The following is a 20,208-nucleotide window of genomic DNA, read 5'->3' on the forward strand; positions in this document are numbered from 1 at the left end:
TATGCAACCAAGAGTGTAGAAATACACTACTAAGCTTTAGGGTTTAGGGTTCAAGTATTTGTTTAGAGGTTGTTTAGCTTTAGGATATGGCTTTTTCTTACGTGTTTTTATGTTCTTGGTGTAATTCCCTTCATGAGCCTTTGGTATAGACTCAATTTCGATTTTGCTCTCAAAAGCTCTTTCTATATGTTTGTCAATTGTCATGGTAGCATTTTCTAAGAGTGAGAGAGAGACAGAAGTTTTTATTGGATAATTGTAGCTTTTTCTTCAAGCAAGAAATGGAACTTTCCTTGATTGGGTTAGAAAATGTTGGAAAGACATCGTTGGTGAATGTGATAGCGGTAACATTATTGGATGACGTTTTGAATTTGATACATGTTTCGGACATCATTGGTGATTATGATTGACATGTTTTGGACATTGTATTCACAGATTGATGGACATAGTGGCATAGTGAGGACATGACTCTTACGGTAAACTCTTACCCTTGTTTGAAAGCTTCCAATGATATGTTAAAAAATAAAACTGGTTTGAGAGTGAAATTAATTAGGTAGTTTCAAGCTTGTTATAACTCACAAGTTTAAAATTGTAAACATACAAGAGGATTGATTTTGATTGGACATTCAAGATGTTGTGATAGATATATCGTAGGTTTGGGCTACAATTTTTGTTTTCTATCTAATATATTATCTGAAAGTTCTTAAATCAACAATGATATACAATAAGATTAATTGGAAATTATCATATGTGAACAGTTTATGCTTGAGACCTAGATGAGTAAATGAAAGGAAACTTGTATTATCATGTGGGAAGCAATGGCAATCACACATGTTTTCTTCATTGACAACGTGCTAAGGGGTCAGCTTGGGAAAGTAGAGGAATGTCGATGACAACAAAGGCTGTGCTTACAAGGATATAAGGCATATGTGTCATACCAACACCAAATCATGGAGATAATTTCTCACCATGTTTCCATTTTAGTAAGGTGGCTTTCTTCATTAAAAGGAGAAGGAAAAGTATGTATCTTTCGATTGTCTCAAGATCATGACATTCTTAAAAGATTGTCTCATGGTTAGCCTCTATATTTTTATTATCATGGGGGCGATAAGGAGTAATTTTCTTGTATGGTTGTCTTTTTGTAGTGAATGAAAAATAATATGTATACTAGTTTCCTAAATTGATCCAACTATGAATATCCACATCATGTGCAACTTTGTATATTTGTTTTTCTTTGTAGTGCCATTCTTTTGCCTTGACCTTTATTTGTTAGTGCTAACCAATAACAAAGTTTGGACTAAAATGTTACAACTCACTAAATGGGTCTAATGGTATCGGTGATTGTTTTAGACTCATGGAACAATGCTTCTATTATCACGGGGGGAGGGCTTTGTTCATTGAACTCAAATGATGCCATGTGGAGTGGATACTTTGATATATATTATCTAGGACTATAATGATGTGGACTCTCTATATCCATATGTACATAGGGTGTCTTAAAGCCCATATGGTGTATCATACATCAGGGTAGGGGAGGAATAGTGCCAAAGTTCAAGGATAGCCAAAGTTGGATTTCCTCTAGTGAGTTGATCCATGGTGGCGTGTTCATAGAGAAATGCCCATATATGCTTGTAAATTTGCTTCATATAATATCCTCTATCTATGTTGCTATCTCATCTTGTGCTAAAATTTTTTTGGTATGTGCAATATTTATTTATTTTAGCATTTCCGGTTGACATTATCACTAGTAGGAAAGTAGCCGGTCAAATTTTTAAATTTCCGGTTAGGATCATAAGAAGCAGGAAAATCTCCAGGAGGGCTTATAAACTTTGCCCAACACTGGTTCAGACCATAACATGAAACAAAATTAAAATTCCATGTTTAATGTGTGTGTTCTTGTTTAAAGAAACTTTAATCATTCATCTCTGATCAATGACTTTCAAATATGATGTGGCGACACAAATTTCCATGTAGTGTTTTAGGTGAGTCTACAGAAACACTTGCCACGCATTGAAGAAGAATGATTTCACAAAGAGAGAAAGCACCTGAAAATAATTTGATAAAACCATGTGCTTGCTTGGAAGCCAGATAATGTGAGAAGCATATATAGAAAAGGTTAAGATTCTTGTTTTCCATTACTTCTTGAACAAGAAGTTATACCAAAGGAGTTCCTTTTCAAATATATTCTGCATTTTTTTTGTGGCTCAAAAGAGTATAAACTATGAATCTATCTATCTATCTATATATATGTATATATAAGTTAGTAATCAATGATGGGCTCCCCTACATTGAGGTTCCGTGAGATGTTGCAGGGTAAATCAAAAACCTTGGCCACGATCACCTTAAAAATCTTATGTACATTAATGTTGTGGGTAACACTTGAGAAGAACAAGAATGCTTCCATGGATTTTGCATAAAATCTTGCCTGTAGCAAGCGAGACCATTGGGAGAGCATTAGTAAAAGTTATTAAGACGAAAAAAAACAACAGGGAATGCACTTGTTACAATGATATGGGCTTCAATAAAATACATACATTCATCATGTCTCCATTCTCAAACAAATCTAATGAGCATATTAGGTTTTCCATGGGACCTGCAAAAATGGGCTTATGGTTTTTTATTAGGCGCCTATGTAGAGTTATGGTGTTTATCATGGTAATCTGCCAATGATTCGGGTGACCTACACATACTGGTACTGTGGGAAGCTATTTTAACTTATACAATGTCTTGGCTTAGGGTTAGGGTTTAGGGGTCTCTCACCTGTCGAATGATGGCAATCTGAATCTCCTGTGGTAGATGAACAAATCGATCGTATTTCGTCCCGATTATCACTGTAATCGCAGCCTACACATATATATATGCATACAAACACAATTATGAGCCTCCGAATCCTACATACACACATATTTACATATACATATATACATATATATTTATGAAAACAATTCTGTGCCGTTACCTTGTTGCATTCTCTCGCTTGCACGAACCATCCCTTCACACTGCAGTTCAAATTATATTAGAAGAAGTTTAACAGGGTCTCTTCCATACATTAATCATGAAAGCAATGAAAAATCCCCATGTGATTTTTAATGATTGTAACCCATCCTTACCTGACATGTGATGAATCATATACTTATCCACTTGAAATTTGTTTCTGCTATAACAGTGATCCCCCATTAATATTCATAATGATTCATCACAAACAGGAATCATGATAAATCGCTTGTTTCCCTGGACCTCACACACTCGAGTGCACAAATCCCCATGAATAATACACATGCTAATGATAGTGATTCAAATACATAATGAACCAAGAAAGATCACTAGACCGCACATTGGATGGCATTAATCCCCATGAATTTATAAGCCAATAATGATTGCAAAATCTTGTTTCTGCAATCGCAATGATCCCACATGAATTCATTAAACCCCAGGAGGGTTGCACCACTCCCCATGGATTCACATAATCAGGGATTCCCCCACAATTCACCAATTAATGGTATATTAATGAGCCGCAAATTGTTTAATTTGGTCGAGATTGATTCCGAGTTATAATTAACGCAAATCCGGATGAATCAAGATAAGGAATTGAATCATTAACGCAATTGGTGGCAACTGATAAAGAACTGTGGTTAATGAATCGATCACCAGTAAGTCATGTGTGTTTTTTTACCTGTGCAAAGTGGATCGACGCGTGAGATCGAACATTATGAAGATTGCAGACGCATCTGCACAGACCATAGGCAGCATGCTGGAGCATCGCCAATGCCCTGCATATACATACCACAACTCGTAGGATTACTCTGCACAGCAAAGCGAATTGCCTTCTAACCCCAACCTTTTCGCTTTACGATTACATCGACCAGATGCAGGTTAATCCTTGGATTAGATGTTTAATCCCGAAAAAACGGTCTAAATAATCCACGATAATGAAATGAAAATAACCAGTCTAAGGACGCAGAGGATTTTACCACCGAGATCTCGTATGCTTAATGCGATGTTGACACTCTGCAGATTGAACACTTTCTCCACCCATGCCACTCCGATCGTCTCTACATGATCCTCGCTTTGATCAATAGCCACATACTTCGCCTGTATAGATAGACGAGCTCTTATCAGTTCCATATTAATGGCTGTTAATCTTATGTAAATGGCTAATCTATCCATGATAAATCGCTTAAATGCCTAATCCTTATGTTAGGAACCAGAGAGAGTTTAATCTTCATCATCAAGGTTTATTAAAAAAGAAAGTGTTCTTTCCTCACGCTTCGATCCACAAACAGAACCCCCTAAATCTCTCCTTAATATCTATCTATGCTAATGATGTCCTAATCACTGGATTAAGGTTCATTATAAAACACTCAAATAAGCACAGAGAAAAGAATATACTATGCATAGTTCTTATTCAATTAGTTAATAATCATCTATGGACACCGCCGCCCAAAGAAGCAGAAAAGTAGATGCTCGTGAGAATTACCGAGCTACTCATTTCGCATTTAATCAGTAGTTATGGCGTAGTCATGAAATAACTAAATAAGAAATGAGTATTATTTGGTTAGATATTAATTGTCATATCATTAATAGATCTATTTAATAGAGTTTCTGAATCCGGACTTTAATGCTATTATTTTAAAACATGAGTCCGATTGATTCATTTCGATACTCTTATCATAATATGGGTTTTGGATTTCTGAATCACGTTAATATCATGATATGGGCCATCGATCGGGATCAGCGGAGAGAGAGATACAGAGAAATTTCACTGTTTGTAAGTTTGTAACGTCCTTGATTTCAACACGATAATGCTTTTTATTGAGTTAATGAATATGCTAATTAATTACGAGGCGATGATTATAATTATGAAAACGGACAGTTAATTATAACGTTACTTAGTGCAAAGAGATGATGTTCCATTCAGACAGCTAACTATGATGCTGATTGATTAAAGAGTCAAAACCATATAATACAAACCGATTGATAGGCCGATCTGATTTTATGCCTTGAGGTAATGAGACGATCTAATGATTAGAGGTAATTAAGCAAAAGAATCCCGTGTGGAATTTACTTTATGATGATTAAATGCAAATGGATTAAACAAATATCATTACCATAAAACTCGTTTTTCCGGTGTCAGAATCACCAATTATGCCGATGTTGACGACGACAGTATCATTAGAATTAGAAGCGGCGTTAGGATTAGTAACAGAATAATTAGCATTAGAGTCATCATTAGGATCAAAATCAACATCACAATTAGAAGATGAACTTCTGAGGCGTTGATACTTCATACGTGGTGCGAGGATTAACTCTTGAGTGTTAGCAGTATAATCACTGCTAATACAGAAACATCTTCCCAACACATCATACTTATGTAGATTAAGTGCCCACCACTTTCTCTTAATCCTTCTGATTACTCCCTGGCCCTGTTTGATCACCTTGCTAATCATACTTCCATCTCTCTTCATCCCCATACCTCTCTGCTTAATTACTCTGTTTATCCCCTTATCATCGCTCCTCATCTCATCACTACCCTGCTTAATCACTCTACTAGATACATCATCGTTGGCAAGGCATGATTTAATATCTGTGTTATCAAGGCTTGGTGTATCGTTATTCTTTAATACTCTGCTAATTACTTCTTTGATTTCTCCCTTCAATCTCTGCGTGATCTTTATTCTGCTACTAACTCTAAGAGTCGGATTAGTCCCATCCAGCTGCTTAATCTCTCCGCTAATCAGATCATTATTGGGTGATCTGTACTCCTGCTCCTGCGTCACTCCGCTAATCATGTGCTTAAGGGACCAGTGTTTCTGCTTAATCTCGATATTATTGCTATTATTAGAACTCTGCATATTAATTACTCTGGTAGTTTGTATGCCATGAATTACAAGCACTCTGTTAATCACTCTTAAGGTCTTTGTCAATTAATCTTCTCACCAGTGTCTTCATTAACCTCTGTTGGTGCTTAATTAGGCGCTAAAGACGACCCCGTTTTGCTGTAAACATGGCCATGCCCTCTCTTTCTCTCAATGATCTCGCAGATTTATTCAGGAACTAATATTTTCTAACACCTTGAGGAATCACTAATCGCATGTTAATGAGTCTGCTAATCACACATTAAATCGTCTCTAAAATGCTCCAAACTCTTGATGGATTAATTAATCCACCGAAAAAAATAGAGTCTTGTCAGAGCAAACTCCATCCCCCCAAAAGAGGCAGGACTACTCCTACAAAATTGTAATAAAAATGATAAAAAGAAAATTATAAATTGATCAAAAGGAAAAAGAAATATTTTTTAGGGAAAGTTTGAATGTTAGGATTAATGTGAGGATTACTGCTAATTCCGTGTACCTAGTGCTAATCCATGTCATTATTAGGGCCAATCCTAGGCAACTAGCGCTAACCATAAGTCTTTCTAGTGGACTCCAATTGTCACAAGCATTTCCAACGGATCCAACGAAATTTTGGACATTATCCAGGTGCTTTTCGTGGTCCTAGCCGTCCATGGGACACATCCCAAACATGTGATTATTGCTAATCCATGTAATTAGGGCCAATCCTAGGAAATTAGCGCTAACCATAAGTCTTTCTAGTGGACTCAAATGGTCACAAGCATTTCCAATGGATCCAATGAGATTTCCGGTGAGTATCTGTCAAGCAAGTGTTTTTCGTGGTTCTAGAAGTCCATGAGACACATCCCAAACATGCGATTTCACGCATGTGTTCTCTCACCATGCCCATGACTTACCTTATATCTCACACCTACACCTACACCTACACAAATACCTACATACATTCACACCCACACCTACACTATCCCGAGGATGCTTGTTCATCACAACAAGAATATCAAAAGAGAAGGGATGTTTGATAGCTACCTCAAATGTTGTGTGAAATCTGAATTGAGGAACTCTTTATCTTTTGCTTCGTGCATGTGGGTTGGATGGTTCCCCACAACTCTCTTTGTGGCTTCGAAATCGTGCTCGTCCCCTTTGTTTTGTTCTACGCAGTTTCAAAACCTTTTTAACTTCTTTATGATGCTTAATTGGGTTACAATGTGGACTACAACGTTTCTCCCTTTGAAATTATGTGTTGAAACCAATGTGCAATACATTCATTACCTATGTGGGGTCATCATTTTTCTTAAGATCGCCACCATACTTTGAGTAAAGAGCATGCATGTGTATCAATAGTGGGGTTTGGTATGTTTGACTAGAAGTTGTGTAAGGTAGATGCATGCGCTAATCAATGGTTGGAAGCAATGTCAAATGGTAATGAGAGTTTCATATTGTGTGATCTCCTAATTAGGGAAAAGTATGTTATAGGACAAATGTGATTGACATCTTAAGGGCGTCCACCCCTTAAGTATGATCTCCTAATTAGGGAAAAGTATGTTATAGGACAAATGTGATCGGCACCTTAAGGGCGTCCACCCTCTCAAGAGGAGTTGGAGAGAGAGAAAGAATAGCAAATGTTTGACATCTTCATTAAAGATCGATTGGTTTGCTCATGCCACATTTGGAATTCTTTTATTGGGCCAGTTCCCAAGAGCTCATACGGTTCAATCTTACATGGGCCTTTTCACTAGAAGGATCCATCTACATCGATGTGCTCACTTGCACAACTTGGCCTATATCACGTGGATTTTTGGTCATGTCATGTCCTTATTTATTTGAGGGAGATCCTTAGGTTTTGCTCTGAGTGGCAAGCTTCATAGGTTTTACGACACTCCTCTTGTCAAAGAGAAGTCATATCTTCTTGTACGAAACATTATTTGCTTTGATATAAAGTTTGCTTGTTCCAAGGTTCTATTGCCTGCCTATGCATATCAAACAAACTACATACATATATACTTCCATCTTGTATGGTTGATCACAAATATATTTAAGTGAATGATGATCCCTCTAAATCAAAATATTGGTGCGAACACATGTTGTGCTGGAGCCGACAAGACGTCTTTGAATGGAGTTTAGATTTGAAACACCATTAATCACAATTTTTTTATACTTTTTAAAAATTAACTTAAAATTTGATTGCCATATACTTTTTTACACGTTGGATTTCTATGAAGATGTTTAGTTCTTTACTCCAAGTTAAAAAGATTAAAATCATTTCCCTTCTTTACATTTATGCATTATGCGTAATTTCAACTTTGATTTGAACTAGAGTGCAGAGGTTAGTAAGAACAAGGTACAACACTACATCTAGCACTTTGCTACAATCCGATATCTACCATAATTTCAGCTTAACCCTCATCAAATTTCTCTCTTTGTGTTTATACATTGTTTTGGATTTGAACCCAAAGCCTTCTAACTTTTCGATACAAACTTGTGGATATTCATCATATTACTGGACAAATCATTATGAATTTACCTTGTAATATTGAAATATGTTAAAGTTTTGGTGCCAACGAGGAAATAAACTCGACATGAATCCTTGCAAAAATTCATACCGTATTTGCATACCACATGACAAGACCTACTTCAAAACATGAAAGTAGTCAAAGGCACTGAATGTTTTGGGGAGCTATCTAGACTCCATTGGAGTTAGAATGAATTCATGACATTATAATATGGTTTGGATTGTGGACTTCGATGAAAGACATATAGCACAAACGCAAAAAACTAAATCCTACATTATCTTAGACTTTCTCACATTGTTGAGAAAAGAGAAGGATTAGGTTGGAATCACACAACACTCATGGAACAACACAAGAATGTAGCTTCTTTTTTCTACATCTAAATCACACCATATTGTGCTCATCGATAAATATATACATATTCCAAAGTATAAGGTGCATCGCGTATAGAGAGTAGAGAGAAAGCATATGAAGCTAAAGAACATGCGTTATTTCCTACATGCATGAAATTCCATGGTCCTTGATAGCTTTCTAAACTAATTCTATGCCCCATTTAGATAATGTGAACCCAACCTTAGGCTACTTTACTCCAAACGTTTAAACCTTGCATATTTAAGGATTCATTTAGAATGTCACAAAAGTTGTTTACGCTCCATTTTCAGAGCACTGTTTCCTACTAGGAAAAACATTGTTCAAATTCAAACCCACATGAGCTGCATTGAATTCGCCTTGGTATACATTTGTATATGCACCAATGCATGACAATATTAGAATTCACACAGTTAAACATAGGCCAAGCCAATAGCATTAATTTTACTTTATTATCTTACTTTGTTCCCACCTAATTAGAATGGAGATTCAAAATTCATAAGATTTTGTTTATGAATAAATATATTCAAACATCATTACAATAACCATTTTTATTGTGAGATTGTCGATGATGGCATGTGTAAAGTATCATAATGATTAATGTCATTGTTAAAGGACTATAATGAAATCCTCATGTGTCTTCGATTTAATTTGTTTGAAAAATATTTGTAATAAATTAGAGAAAAGAAGTCAATATCTTTGAAATACTTAGAAATTTCGCACTCCTACAATGCATATACTATTCAAAATTTCAACATTTGTCGATATTATTCAATTGCACAATGTTCTTAGGTTCAAGAACAATGGATTTAGCAATTAATTTATTTGAAAATGTATCGCCGAATTTTAGCGAGGCATATGTACACAATTTAAATTTGAGGACTACAAAAGTAATAAAGTTGGTATGTTGATTATGATTTATGCATGCCTCCATACTAGAACGATGGCATGATTTCAATAATATGCATGAATTTGTTACAACTTACAACTAGCATGTCATGGACAAAAAAGGTTCCAAAAAGAATTACCAAATGACCTCATCGTGATTGTTTACTTCAACTTAGCATGCCATGTTCTTAGGTTCAAGAACAATGGATTTAGCAATTAATTTATTTGAAAATGTATCGCCGAATTTTAGCGAGGCATATGTACACAATTTAAATTTGAGGTCTACAAAAGTAATAAAGTTGGTATGTTGATTATGATTTATGCATGCCTCCATACTAGAACGATGGCATGATTTCAATAATATGCATGAATTTGTTACAACTTACAACTAGCATGTCATGGACAAAAAAGGTTCCAAAAAGAATTACCAAATGACCTCATCGTGATTGTTTACTTCAACTTAGCATGCCATGTTCTTAGGTTCAAGAACAATGGATTTAGCAATTAATTTATTTGAAAATGTATCGCCGAATTTTAGCGAGGCATATGTACACAATTTAAATTTGAGGTCTACAAAAGTAATAAAGTTGGTATGTTGATTATGATTTATGCATGCCTCCATACTAGAACGATGGCATGATTTCAATAATATGCATGAATTTGTTACAACTTACAACTAGCATGTCATGGACAAAAAAGGTTCCAAAAAGAATTACCAAATGACCTCATCGTGATTGTTTACTTCAACTTAGCATGCCATGGTTTTAATAATGTTGGGCATATGAATACACTTGAGAATAATGACATCCATAAATGTGGTGTATTCTGAAAATGCATCTAGATTCAAGTCTTTGAGTACCTTCTTTGCACACTCTTTGCATGTGGTAAAATGCACCACACTATTATTGAACAAACAAACTTTCTACGGTTTTAAAGCATTAGGCACCATTGTCACACATAAACTATTTTTATGCCGACCAATCATTAGTATCCTTTGTGTACTATATAACTCACAATCCGACCCACAAATATTTCATACTAGACATTCGAGAACCCTAAGTTATGGTAACCTCTAGCTAGTCGTGTACAATCTTGAAGTTTCATATATAAATAAACAAATAAATATGTGTAGAGAGAGAGAGAGAGATTTGATATGAGCAAGTTGCAACTTCATAAAGAATGTTAAAGATTCGATCTCTTTAAACCAAATTTGACATGGAATTATTAATAGTTCTATCAAAATTCTAACAACTTATGTGTTTGTTATTCAACCAAAGTTGTTCTCTCAATGTATACCTTTTATACAACAAAATTGATTCATTATATGGTCAAATTAATCATATAAATACATAGATTAAGCATCTCGTAAGTCATTTTCCTCCGTTTAGGAGGCCACTCATATAACAATGCATCTATCGTTATATGAGCATCAATATATTATAACTACTCATAAGAATGGGCAATATAAGTGTTTCTCTAGACACTATACCATTAGTTTGCAACTTGAGATCATTATTACAGTAATCTAGTATTCATCGAGGAAATGCATGTTGAAATAATTAAGAAAGGATTCGACAAAGATCTCCTTATTGGCAGTACATTGGTTGATACAAATGCTCAAATTGGATTGCTTGAAGCAGCACATCAAGTTTTTGACAACCTGCTAGTCAAAGATGTGATCCTATGGATTGCATTAATCATTGGTTATGCAGAACATGAGTGTGGTGAGGAAGCACTAAACCTCATGAAGGAGATGCAAACACATAATCTCGTCAAATACATGTGTTCTTGTTTCTGGCTTGAAAGTTTGTGGGGATACCTGAGACTTCCATTAAGGTAGTGTAATACATGCCGAGGCTGTGAAGGAAGGGTTATAGACTGAGACCTTTATTGCCAATATCTTAGTGGATAGGTAGGCTGAATGTGGTTTTCTCTCAACAACACAAGAAATGTTCAATGATCTTCTTGTGAAAGATGCAATTTCATGGAATATAGCGACTGCAAGATATGTGGAACATGGATATAGTGAGACAACACTCTCCTCCTTTGAGCAATGCAAAGACTGGGCATCCCTCCAAATATAGTCACACTTGTTTGTTGTCTAAAAGCATGTGGTAGCATTAGAGTACATTAGCAGGCAATGAAATTCACAAGGACATTGTACAAAAAGTTGTTGAAAGAGATTATTTCATTGGCAATACATTAGTACATATGTATGCTTAATGTGGGTCACTTGCCGAGGCACATATAGTATTTAACAAGCTTTCAGTCCAGGAACATGTATCTTGGAATGCACTAATTACAAGATATGCTGAGAATGAGAAATTTGAGGAAGTGCTCAATCATTTCTATCAAACGAAGGATCCATGGCTAGCCATTGCCTTACACAAGACAGGCTTCGGAAGAATTGTCGTTTCCTTTCCATCTATTTTGTATTTTGTAGCTAATATGCCTTTTTAAAAATTAATGGAAGGATATGTTGTTTAGAAAAAAAAAGAATGGGTAATATAAGTCTTCATAGGAAAGTTAGTCGCATCTTTTCACATTACAGTGGTTTAAGGATGCTCAATCACACAAATGACCCTCGAGTAAAGGATAATAGATGAACATGCGATACCATTCACATTCCATGTCGCTGAATATCGCCTTATGCTAAGTTGAGATGAACCAAATTGAAAGAAGAGTGCTTTGCCTCATCAACAGAGTCTCATCAATGTCTCATGCCCGAGGTCTCAAGATGTCATAATGAAGAGTTAGTGAGCCCCTTTTATATTTTAGGGGACTCTTAAGGCATTCAAATAGAGGATTCTTTTAAAACTCCAAATTATGTATATATATATCCTAAACTCAAAATATATATCTGAGGAACTCTACAGGCATCCAAATATAGAATTTCTCTAAATCTCCAACTAGACCATGTCTTAAAAACTTTTATTACATGTTTGCCCAAGCCTTAGTGTCTCTATAGGACGGGTCATACATGTGTGTCCTTACTAGGGGAAGACTTTGTCAAGTCAAAGTTGATGAAGGTTTTACTTACCTTCCAATATCTAAGATGATTTATTCCAGTGTTTAATAATTTTGGTAGAAACATTAATAATCTTTTGAATTCTATTTTGTAGAGGATTATACTCAAGATACCAACATCACGTTCACACTCATTCGATAGGAAATGGGTTCATTAGTTCACCTTGAGTTTGCTTTTCTTTTCTTTTCCCGTATACTTCATATGCCAAGCCTTGACTTTGTTACTATGGAAGACTAGGGAACATTAAATTTGGCTCTCCTCGAATCACAATAGCCATGGGGTTTCCAATTTATTGAAAACTACCACAACAAACTACCTCTTAATCGCCTCATATGATTTGCGTAATTTCTATAATGGGACTATACACCTAAATACACAAATGATTATGGAGCAAGATGATAAACATGTCGACATTAGGTTTTCCAATGATGCATTGTACTTTGGGTGAAATACGAAGCAACTAACTAGCTAAAGGTTTACTTATTTTGGCCAAAAGAATGAGGTGGCAATGATAAATGGAAAGGAGCTCTATAGAGACACAAGTTCATAGGGGTTAATTAGTTGTTACTATGAGGATGCATTATGTATGTAACCTTGGCGGTAGCTTCCAACACAATTCTTTGTTATATTTACATTACTTGTAGAATGAGGAGCAAGGGACAAAGTGTCGAGTAGACATTATAGTGATTACAACCACACTCAAAATGAAAGAGAGTAGGTTTGAAATGGCATGTCTGTAAGTTGTAGGAAATAAAATCGAGTTTTTATGACGAATTGCTTGAAGAAGCTAAGTTACTTTCAATCGAGGAGCTTACGATTGTGGGGTGGGATATCTATCTAACCGAATGGTCCAAAGTTCCCAAAATATTGTCAATTGGATCAGGAAATAGGCATTGCTTCATGATCTACCAAATAGCCAAAAGTGTTTCTCGAACCTTCACCATGTAAATTCTTTGATCGTGGATATATAATATAGTAGTGGACTCCATTGTATACTTTCCATGCTCCCCGTTGTCGTGAAGATTCCAGGCCATAGGGGGAAATGTCACCAAATGCGTGGGAACGCAAGTGTGCAAAAGTGCACCCCCTTTTTGTACTAATTTATGTAAATACTAGGTGTTGGTAGGTTTTGTGGATTACTAGGAAGTTAGGCACTATTAGAGGATTTTAATATTGCGTAGGTAGGGGGGGTGGGGGGGGGGGGGGACAAAGAGGAGATAGCAAGAGCACATCAAGAAGAGAATCTAGGATGGAATATCGAGGGGTCATTAAACCTGATGTAACGACTGCTCCTTGTGCTATAAAAGGGGTGGCCTTAGATTGTTTGAGGGATTGATATCATTGAGGAGTAGAAGATGCTGCCGAACAGGAAGAAGTAGCTCACTCTCTCGGTCTCTTCCGAACCTCTACGACTAACCCCTGGAAGGAACCCTCGGCTCGTGTCAGACGCCTGCGCGCACCTGGCCAGAGGTCCCCTTTTTCGTGTGTTTGCTCTAGAGCTTGAAGCTTTGTTCCCGGATCTGACCAGTTGTATTCCCTGTGCTTCACGCATGCGTCCTAACAACTATTGTTAATCTATTCTGTGGCTTTACGTTGTTTTTTTTTCCTACTGTGTCATTCTCGTGTTGCTATTCTCTCGTACAACATTGAGTTTGAAACCTACGACCACCTCATTCCTACTCCTCTTTGTCTGTTCACGGTGTTTGTGTGTACGCGACGCGTGGAGCTCTTCTTGCTTTCTTGATTCCTTGGTTCAAAACCCTCGTGGTCCCGCCCCGTTTCTACGCATCCGCGCGGAATACCACAACATATTTGGTGAACCCGACATGAAACAGGGGCGGCAAAGGAATCTGAAGATGAGAGGGAGCGAACTCGCCGAAGCGATAGCGGTGGTTGTAGACCTCCTAGTTAGCGCTCGTAAGGGCATGAGTGCCCTTGATAGGACCATAGAGGCAACGGTCAACAAGATAGGCCGGTTCAGTGGGAAAGACGCCATAAGTTACCAGGAGGCCTAAAAGTCCGAGATGCAGATGAGGATAGATGACTGACTGGGTTTCCTCAGGTCGTGAGGTGGAGCATCCATGCAGAAGTGCTCGAAGTACAAGCAGTTGCCGCGATTGGGCGGACTTCGTGGAGCGGATTCTCAAACGGTACAACTTCGATGACTCGCTCTGGTTGTCGAAGAAGGCTTTCATGGATTGGGTTGACAGCCCTATCAAAGGTCACGGTTTACGCAGCTCTCCACACTGGACCGGACCGTGCTTGACACGAGCAAGGTCTTGCTCTTTGTTAAGTTGTTCGACTTGCTCGAGCACGATAATGTGGGTCTCCTTTTAGAGATGAATGACGGAGTCACGATCGACTGGGCTATGGTCAAAGGGGTGTGTGGCCGGATTGACAAGTGCAGAAACTGGAAAGAGAAGGGGTCCTCGACAGTCGGACCGACTGTCAAAACAAGGGCCAAGCCGATGCCAACCCGAACGGAAGAAACGAGAAGGTGGCTCGAGGCAGGCCCGACCCTGACAAACGTGGTCGTGGGACATCTGGGGGCGCGGCTCTAGAAGAGCTGACAAAAATGGTACGTGATCTCCAGATTGCTCAGGCCCGAAGGGGCGACGAAGGCCAACCCCGCGACCGGCGGCTACCGGCCAACCAAAGGTGTATATGGTGTGATGCCCTCGGCCATGCTTGGAGAGACTGTGCCAACTTTGGCGAAGCACTAAGGAGCAACATGGTGTACCTTTGGAATGGCAGGGTGCACGCGAGCGACACATGGAGAATGCTTGAAGTAAACACCAGACGAGGCAGCATGAAGAGGTTGATGGAGGAGGCCGCGACGCAACACATTGAGGCTATCCACTACTCGTCCTTGGCTGGCATTTGCGTAGGTGCAAAGGCGGCTAGCGCTGATACAAACCCTGGGTTTTGGCTGGTGGTACTAGAAACCTTCTCCAAAAGAAGGCTAAAGAAGGAAGAAGCTGACCGTCCTGAAAAACGAGTACGCGATGTCACTGGATGGAGCGACCTGGTTGAGGAAAGTACCGGCTTTGTGGAAGCCGCGTGCCAGAACTACGAGGTTCTGGTCGACGATAAGTGGGCCGGAAAGACCGGAGGAGCGGGCCCTTCCGGGAGGTATGACACACGGAGCAGACCCATTCAGGACAAGGAGAAGGCCAAGGTTCCGAGCTTTCGGTTAAGCTCGGAAATCGAGAAAACAATGGACCTACAAAAGGTCTTGGAGGAGCTAGTCCTCGATAGTCGCATAGAACTCACACTGAGAGAAGTGCTAGGCATAGTAAGGAGAGAGTTCCATGACAGCATCGTGGATCTCATATAAAGGAAGCGTCTTGCGACAGAGCTGGAACCAGAGAAGCCGGTTGAAGTAAGGGCGGCGCTGCTCGACGAAACAGCCACGGAGGACGAGCTTGCGGAAAGCCACTATACAAGGCCGCATTGGGCAAGAGCAACGATAGAAACCCCGGTTCGTATCGGGGATGTGAAGCAACCAGTGGTGGCGTTGATTGGCCACGGGTTGGAAATTAACCTAATGTCCATGGACTTCTACAAGAAGGGGAAATGGTTGATCAACACCAAGCACGGTTGGAAGATACGTGCGGCTACGAGAGCCACGAAAGAGTTGCACAAGGCTTGTCCGAATGTCAGAGTAAGTGTCAGGGATGTCGAGATAGACCAACACTTTTTCGTGCAAGAGGCATCTTCCCATCCGGTCATCCTTGGAGAGCCATACATCACGACAGCTCGAATGGAGACCAAAGTGCTAGACAATGGTTCGGCCTACGCAAGGGTAAAGAGTCAGGACGGCCGTCACTCCGTCCAGTTTTGGACAGTACGACAAAATCATGAGCGTAATCGGGACATCCTTAGCAATAACGGCCGAGAGGATTTTTACGCGTGGGGTCGTGGTAGTCCGGACGATTGGAACAAACCCCACACCTGTACAATAAGAAGGATAATTTTGTTCTCCAATAACGGAGGTTGTACCATAACCGGCATTAGCGGCCGAGAAAAGAAATGAGCCAAGGCGCACTGTCGCGTTGTTATGCGCGTGCGTGTAGAAGGGGCGGGACCACCGGGGTCTCGGACTAGGGAGTAGAGGAGAAAGAATAGGACATGATATGGAGGCTTCGCTCAAGAGGAGAAGAGGAAAGAATAAGACCACGACATAGAAGGAGGGATCGGTGGAGGCAAGATGTTCAACAAGTGATATTAAAACAACGAATGGTTACAACAATGGTGGCCGCCATGGCCACACCAAACGACTATAAGAAAACCCTAAAGGAAAACCCAAGAAGAAAACCCTAACTGAAACCCTAAAACCGAATAGGAAACCCTCGACCTAAGTGGTATGCCTCTCTCCCTCAAAATAGGCAACCCTTCATAAGTGACCCCTCCCTTCCTTTTATAGCCCAAGGAGGGAGGGACCTTACAATGTGGGATAAAATTTCCCCTCTCTTTCTATACACCATATCCTAGTTTACATCTGCGCATGTAGCACACCATTGACTTGCCCTTCCCACCCCGGTTTCCGCCTATGGACGAAAATCTTCACGACATCCACCCCCACCAAACCGCACATCCACCGGTATGTGCCAAGAAAGGAAAAGGGTGAGAGATTTCGGCGACGGTGATCAATCGGGTCTTTCGCCTTACCGGCACCCAACCGTCTTGCCGGTCCCTTGCCGGCGCCGATCCGTCTTGCCGGCTCCTTACCGGCCCCGACCCGTCAGCTCCATCTAATCCACCACGTCCACCGTGTGTCCCCGAACCGGCGGCTCCATCCGAACTGCCATATCCACCACACGCGCCTTCCTCCCCGGTCGGTCCTCCCGAACGCCATTGCCGATCCGGTCACTCTTTCTTTGTCTGCCACGTAGGTTCTCCGATTAGGCCCTTGGTCACCCCGTTTGCTCGCCAGATGCTGCCCCTCGCATACCGCTTGTGTTCTATCTCTGGCTCGATCCTCCCTTCGTCTCGAACACCTCGTGCCGATTCCCTCCGTTTCGCGCTCACCTTCCGTAGGCTCTTTCTGTGGGCCCTTGTTGTCTCCCGAACATGCGCTCGTTCTTTGGTCCCTCGACGACCTCATTACATGCTCCTCGCTTCTCCGTTGCAAGCCGTGCTCTCTCCCCGTAGAGCGTACCGTCATCCCGACCACCATGTCAGTGTCCTTCGCGACTCCCGTCACCGCTTCATCCCGTCTCTCGTCCTCTTGGCCCGCTTGGCCTCGCATGCCTTCCGGGACGCCACGCTTCCGGAGCCCGTTGCACTCCACGCACCTCCTCCAGTTCTCAAGACATAGCCTTCCATGCTCGCCGATCATCCTCGTGCTTGTCGTTCGGCCCTTACGCGGCCACATCGCACGTCTCGCACTCCGCTCGCTCTACGTACCCTTTCGAAAAGGCACATTGCTTCCCCAACATCCGTGTCTATGCTCTCGTCTTCGGTGTCCTCCGCAACCTCCGATGTTGCCGCTTCGCCCCGAGGTACACCCTCTTGGTCCGCCTCGCATGTCCTCCGGATGCGCTCCGGATCTCTCCGGTCGCACTCCGGTTTCCGCCCTTTGCTTGCCGCTCCTTTGGTTTTATCGTCTCCGCATGTCGAACACCTCGGTGTGTTGACTCTTCCCACTCTGCGCTTGCCTTCCGTAGGCTCTTCCCATGCGTCGATGTTGTCCCCCGAATATGCACTCATTCTTTGGCCCTTAGGCGGCCCCATTCCGCATTCCTTGCCTCTCCTTTGCCCGTCGTGCTTTCTCGCCTTAGAGCGTACCGTCATCTCGACCTCCATGTCGGTGTCCCTCGAGGCTCTCGTTATCGCATCGCCTCGACTTGCGCCCTCTTGGCCCGCTTGGCCTTGTATGCCCTCCGAGAAGCCGCCACGTTTTCTCTTCCCGATGTGTACCCCGTTGTTCTCTGCGCATCCCCTCCGTTTTCCTAGACACAATCCTTCGTTCACACCGATCACGCCCGTCTCGTTCTGTCGATCTTGGCGTCTCGTCGCACCGCCCGTCGTCCCGCGCTTGCCTCTCGAAGGCTTCCTCCGACCGTCATCGTCGGTCACTCGTTGCGGCTCTTCCGGGTGCATGCTTGCTTCTTGGCCCTTCGCCGGCCGTAGTGCACGCTCCGTTCTACGCCGTAATGCATGCTTCGTGTTATACGCTTCCCTCGTTGTAGTCCCGACCTCCGCGTCGGCCTCTTTGTATTTCGTTGCCGTAGCCCCTTTCGACTCCGGCTTGCCGTCTTGGCCGTGCTCGTCCGCCTTCACGCACCGGGTACCCGTTCCGGTAGCCTCGTCTGTTCCGGTCTCCGACTCCTCATCGCCTTCCACCGTCTCTTTGGTCTTACGTCGATCCGCAACCGCCAAAGTCTCAAGAATAGGCGAGGAGGGTCCCTCTCGCTCTTGGCCTCCCACCGAGTCGTACTCCTTGTGCATGCTTGGCCTCCTTCTCGTGCTCACCGGCTCCCACCGGGTGTTGTGGCCCGTTCACCTCGACCTCTAATCATGCCAACTTAGCCTTCGCCCGGATTGGTCTCGGCCGATCGAGTTCCGGTTTGGTCGGCTCCCTTCCGTAATCGTAACCGGCCGGTACATGTTTGTCCGAACAAATCCGGCCTTGCCGACTCTTCTTCGGTTCGGGCCTGGTTGACCAGACCCTGCTCCAATCTTCTTCTGCGTCGTCTTCTGGTCGTGTCGGATTATCGACCGGTTCATCTTCCGGTCAGGTCGGTTCCCGACTCTCTCCTCTTTGCCGCTCCCGACCTCTCCGTCGGTTCTCTGGTATATGCCCGTTCCGGGCCTCGCATCCTTATCTTCGTACGTGTTTGCTCCGGGCCACGCCTCCTCACGGCCACCGCCCTTCTCTCCGGTCTTATGTTGGCATTCGAGCGCAACCGCCGTAGTCTCCGATCTCGGTGTCGAGAGGTCTTGCCTCCGTCCGCTATGACCTTCCTCGTCGTCGTTTCGATCGTCCGCTTTGCCGCCGCCACCTTCCGTCTCTCCGGTCTCACGTGGGCTCTCGAGGCCGACCACCGAAGTCTCTAGAATAGGTGTGGGTAAGGTCCCGGCACCTCCACTCGTCGTTGCTGTAGCCGCCTCCGTCCGGACGTCGTTGTCCACGGCTCCCCCATCTCTGATTCCGCAAGCCTCGATTATGCTTGCCGCCCCTTCTTCCTCGCTTTCCTTGCCGTTGTCTTGGTTGCCCTCCTTGTTGCCGCCACCGCCCGTCGCTCTAGGTCTCATGCCGACACTCGGGCCGGCTGCTGGAGCCTCAAGGACCGGTGTGGGTAAGGACCCGGCACCGCCGCTCGTTGTGTCCGTAGCCGCTTCCGTTCGAACGTCGTTGTCCACGGCTAACCCGCCTCCAATCGCGCAAGCCTCGATTACGCTTGCCACCGTCTCTCCCATGCCGTCGTCTCAGGTCCTCGCCTTGCCGCTGCCACTGTCTGTCACTCTAGGTCTCACACCGGCTCTCGGGCCGGATGCCGAAGTCTCTAGGACCAGTGTGTGTAAGGTCGCGGCACCGCCGCTTGTCTCCTCCTCACTCGAT

General features: G+C 42.1%; 1 protein-coding gene across 1 annotated transcript; it reads right to left on the reverse strand.

Annotated features, from left to right (window-relative positions):
* Positions 1 to 2,104: 2,104 nt before the first annotated feature.
* Positions 2,105 to 6,193, reverse strand: SGP1 (Ras-related small GTP-binding family protein). The gene is made up of 6 exons (XM_087319130.1): positions 5,106 to 6,193; positions 3,969 to 4,089; positions 3,671 to 3,767; positions 2,957 to 2,996; positions 2,758 to 2,841; positions 2,105 to 2,422 (listed from the first exon to the last, which is right to left on the reverse strand). The coding sequence occupies exons 1-6, from the start codon at positions 5,847 to 5,849 to the stop codon at positions 2,258 to 2,260; spliced, it is 1,251 nt and encodes a 416-aa protein (XP_087175256.1). The 5' UTR covers positions 5,850 to 6,193; the 3' UTR covers positions 2,105 to 2,257.
* Positions 6,194 to 20,208: the final 14,015 nt, after the last annotated feature.

This window comes from Azolla caroliniana, unplaced genomic scaffold, assembly GCF_043228905.1.
Source record: "Azolla caroliniana isolate FFs.n. ecotype wild unplaced genomic scaffold, voAzoCaro1.0.p SCAF_5, whole genome shotgun sequence".
NCBI classification, from domain to species: domain Eukaryota; kingdom Viridiplantae; phylum Streptophyta; class Polypodiopsida; order Salviniales; family Salviniaceae; genus Azolla; species Azolla caroliniana.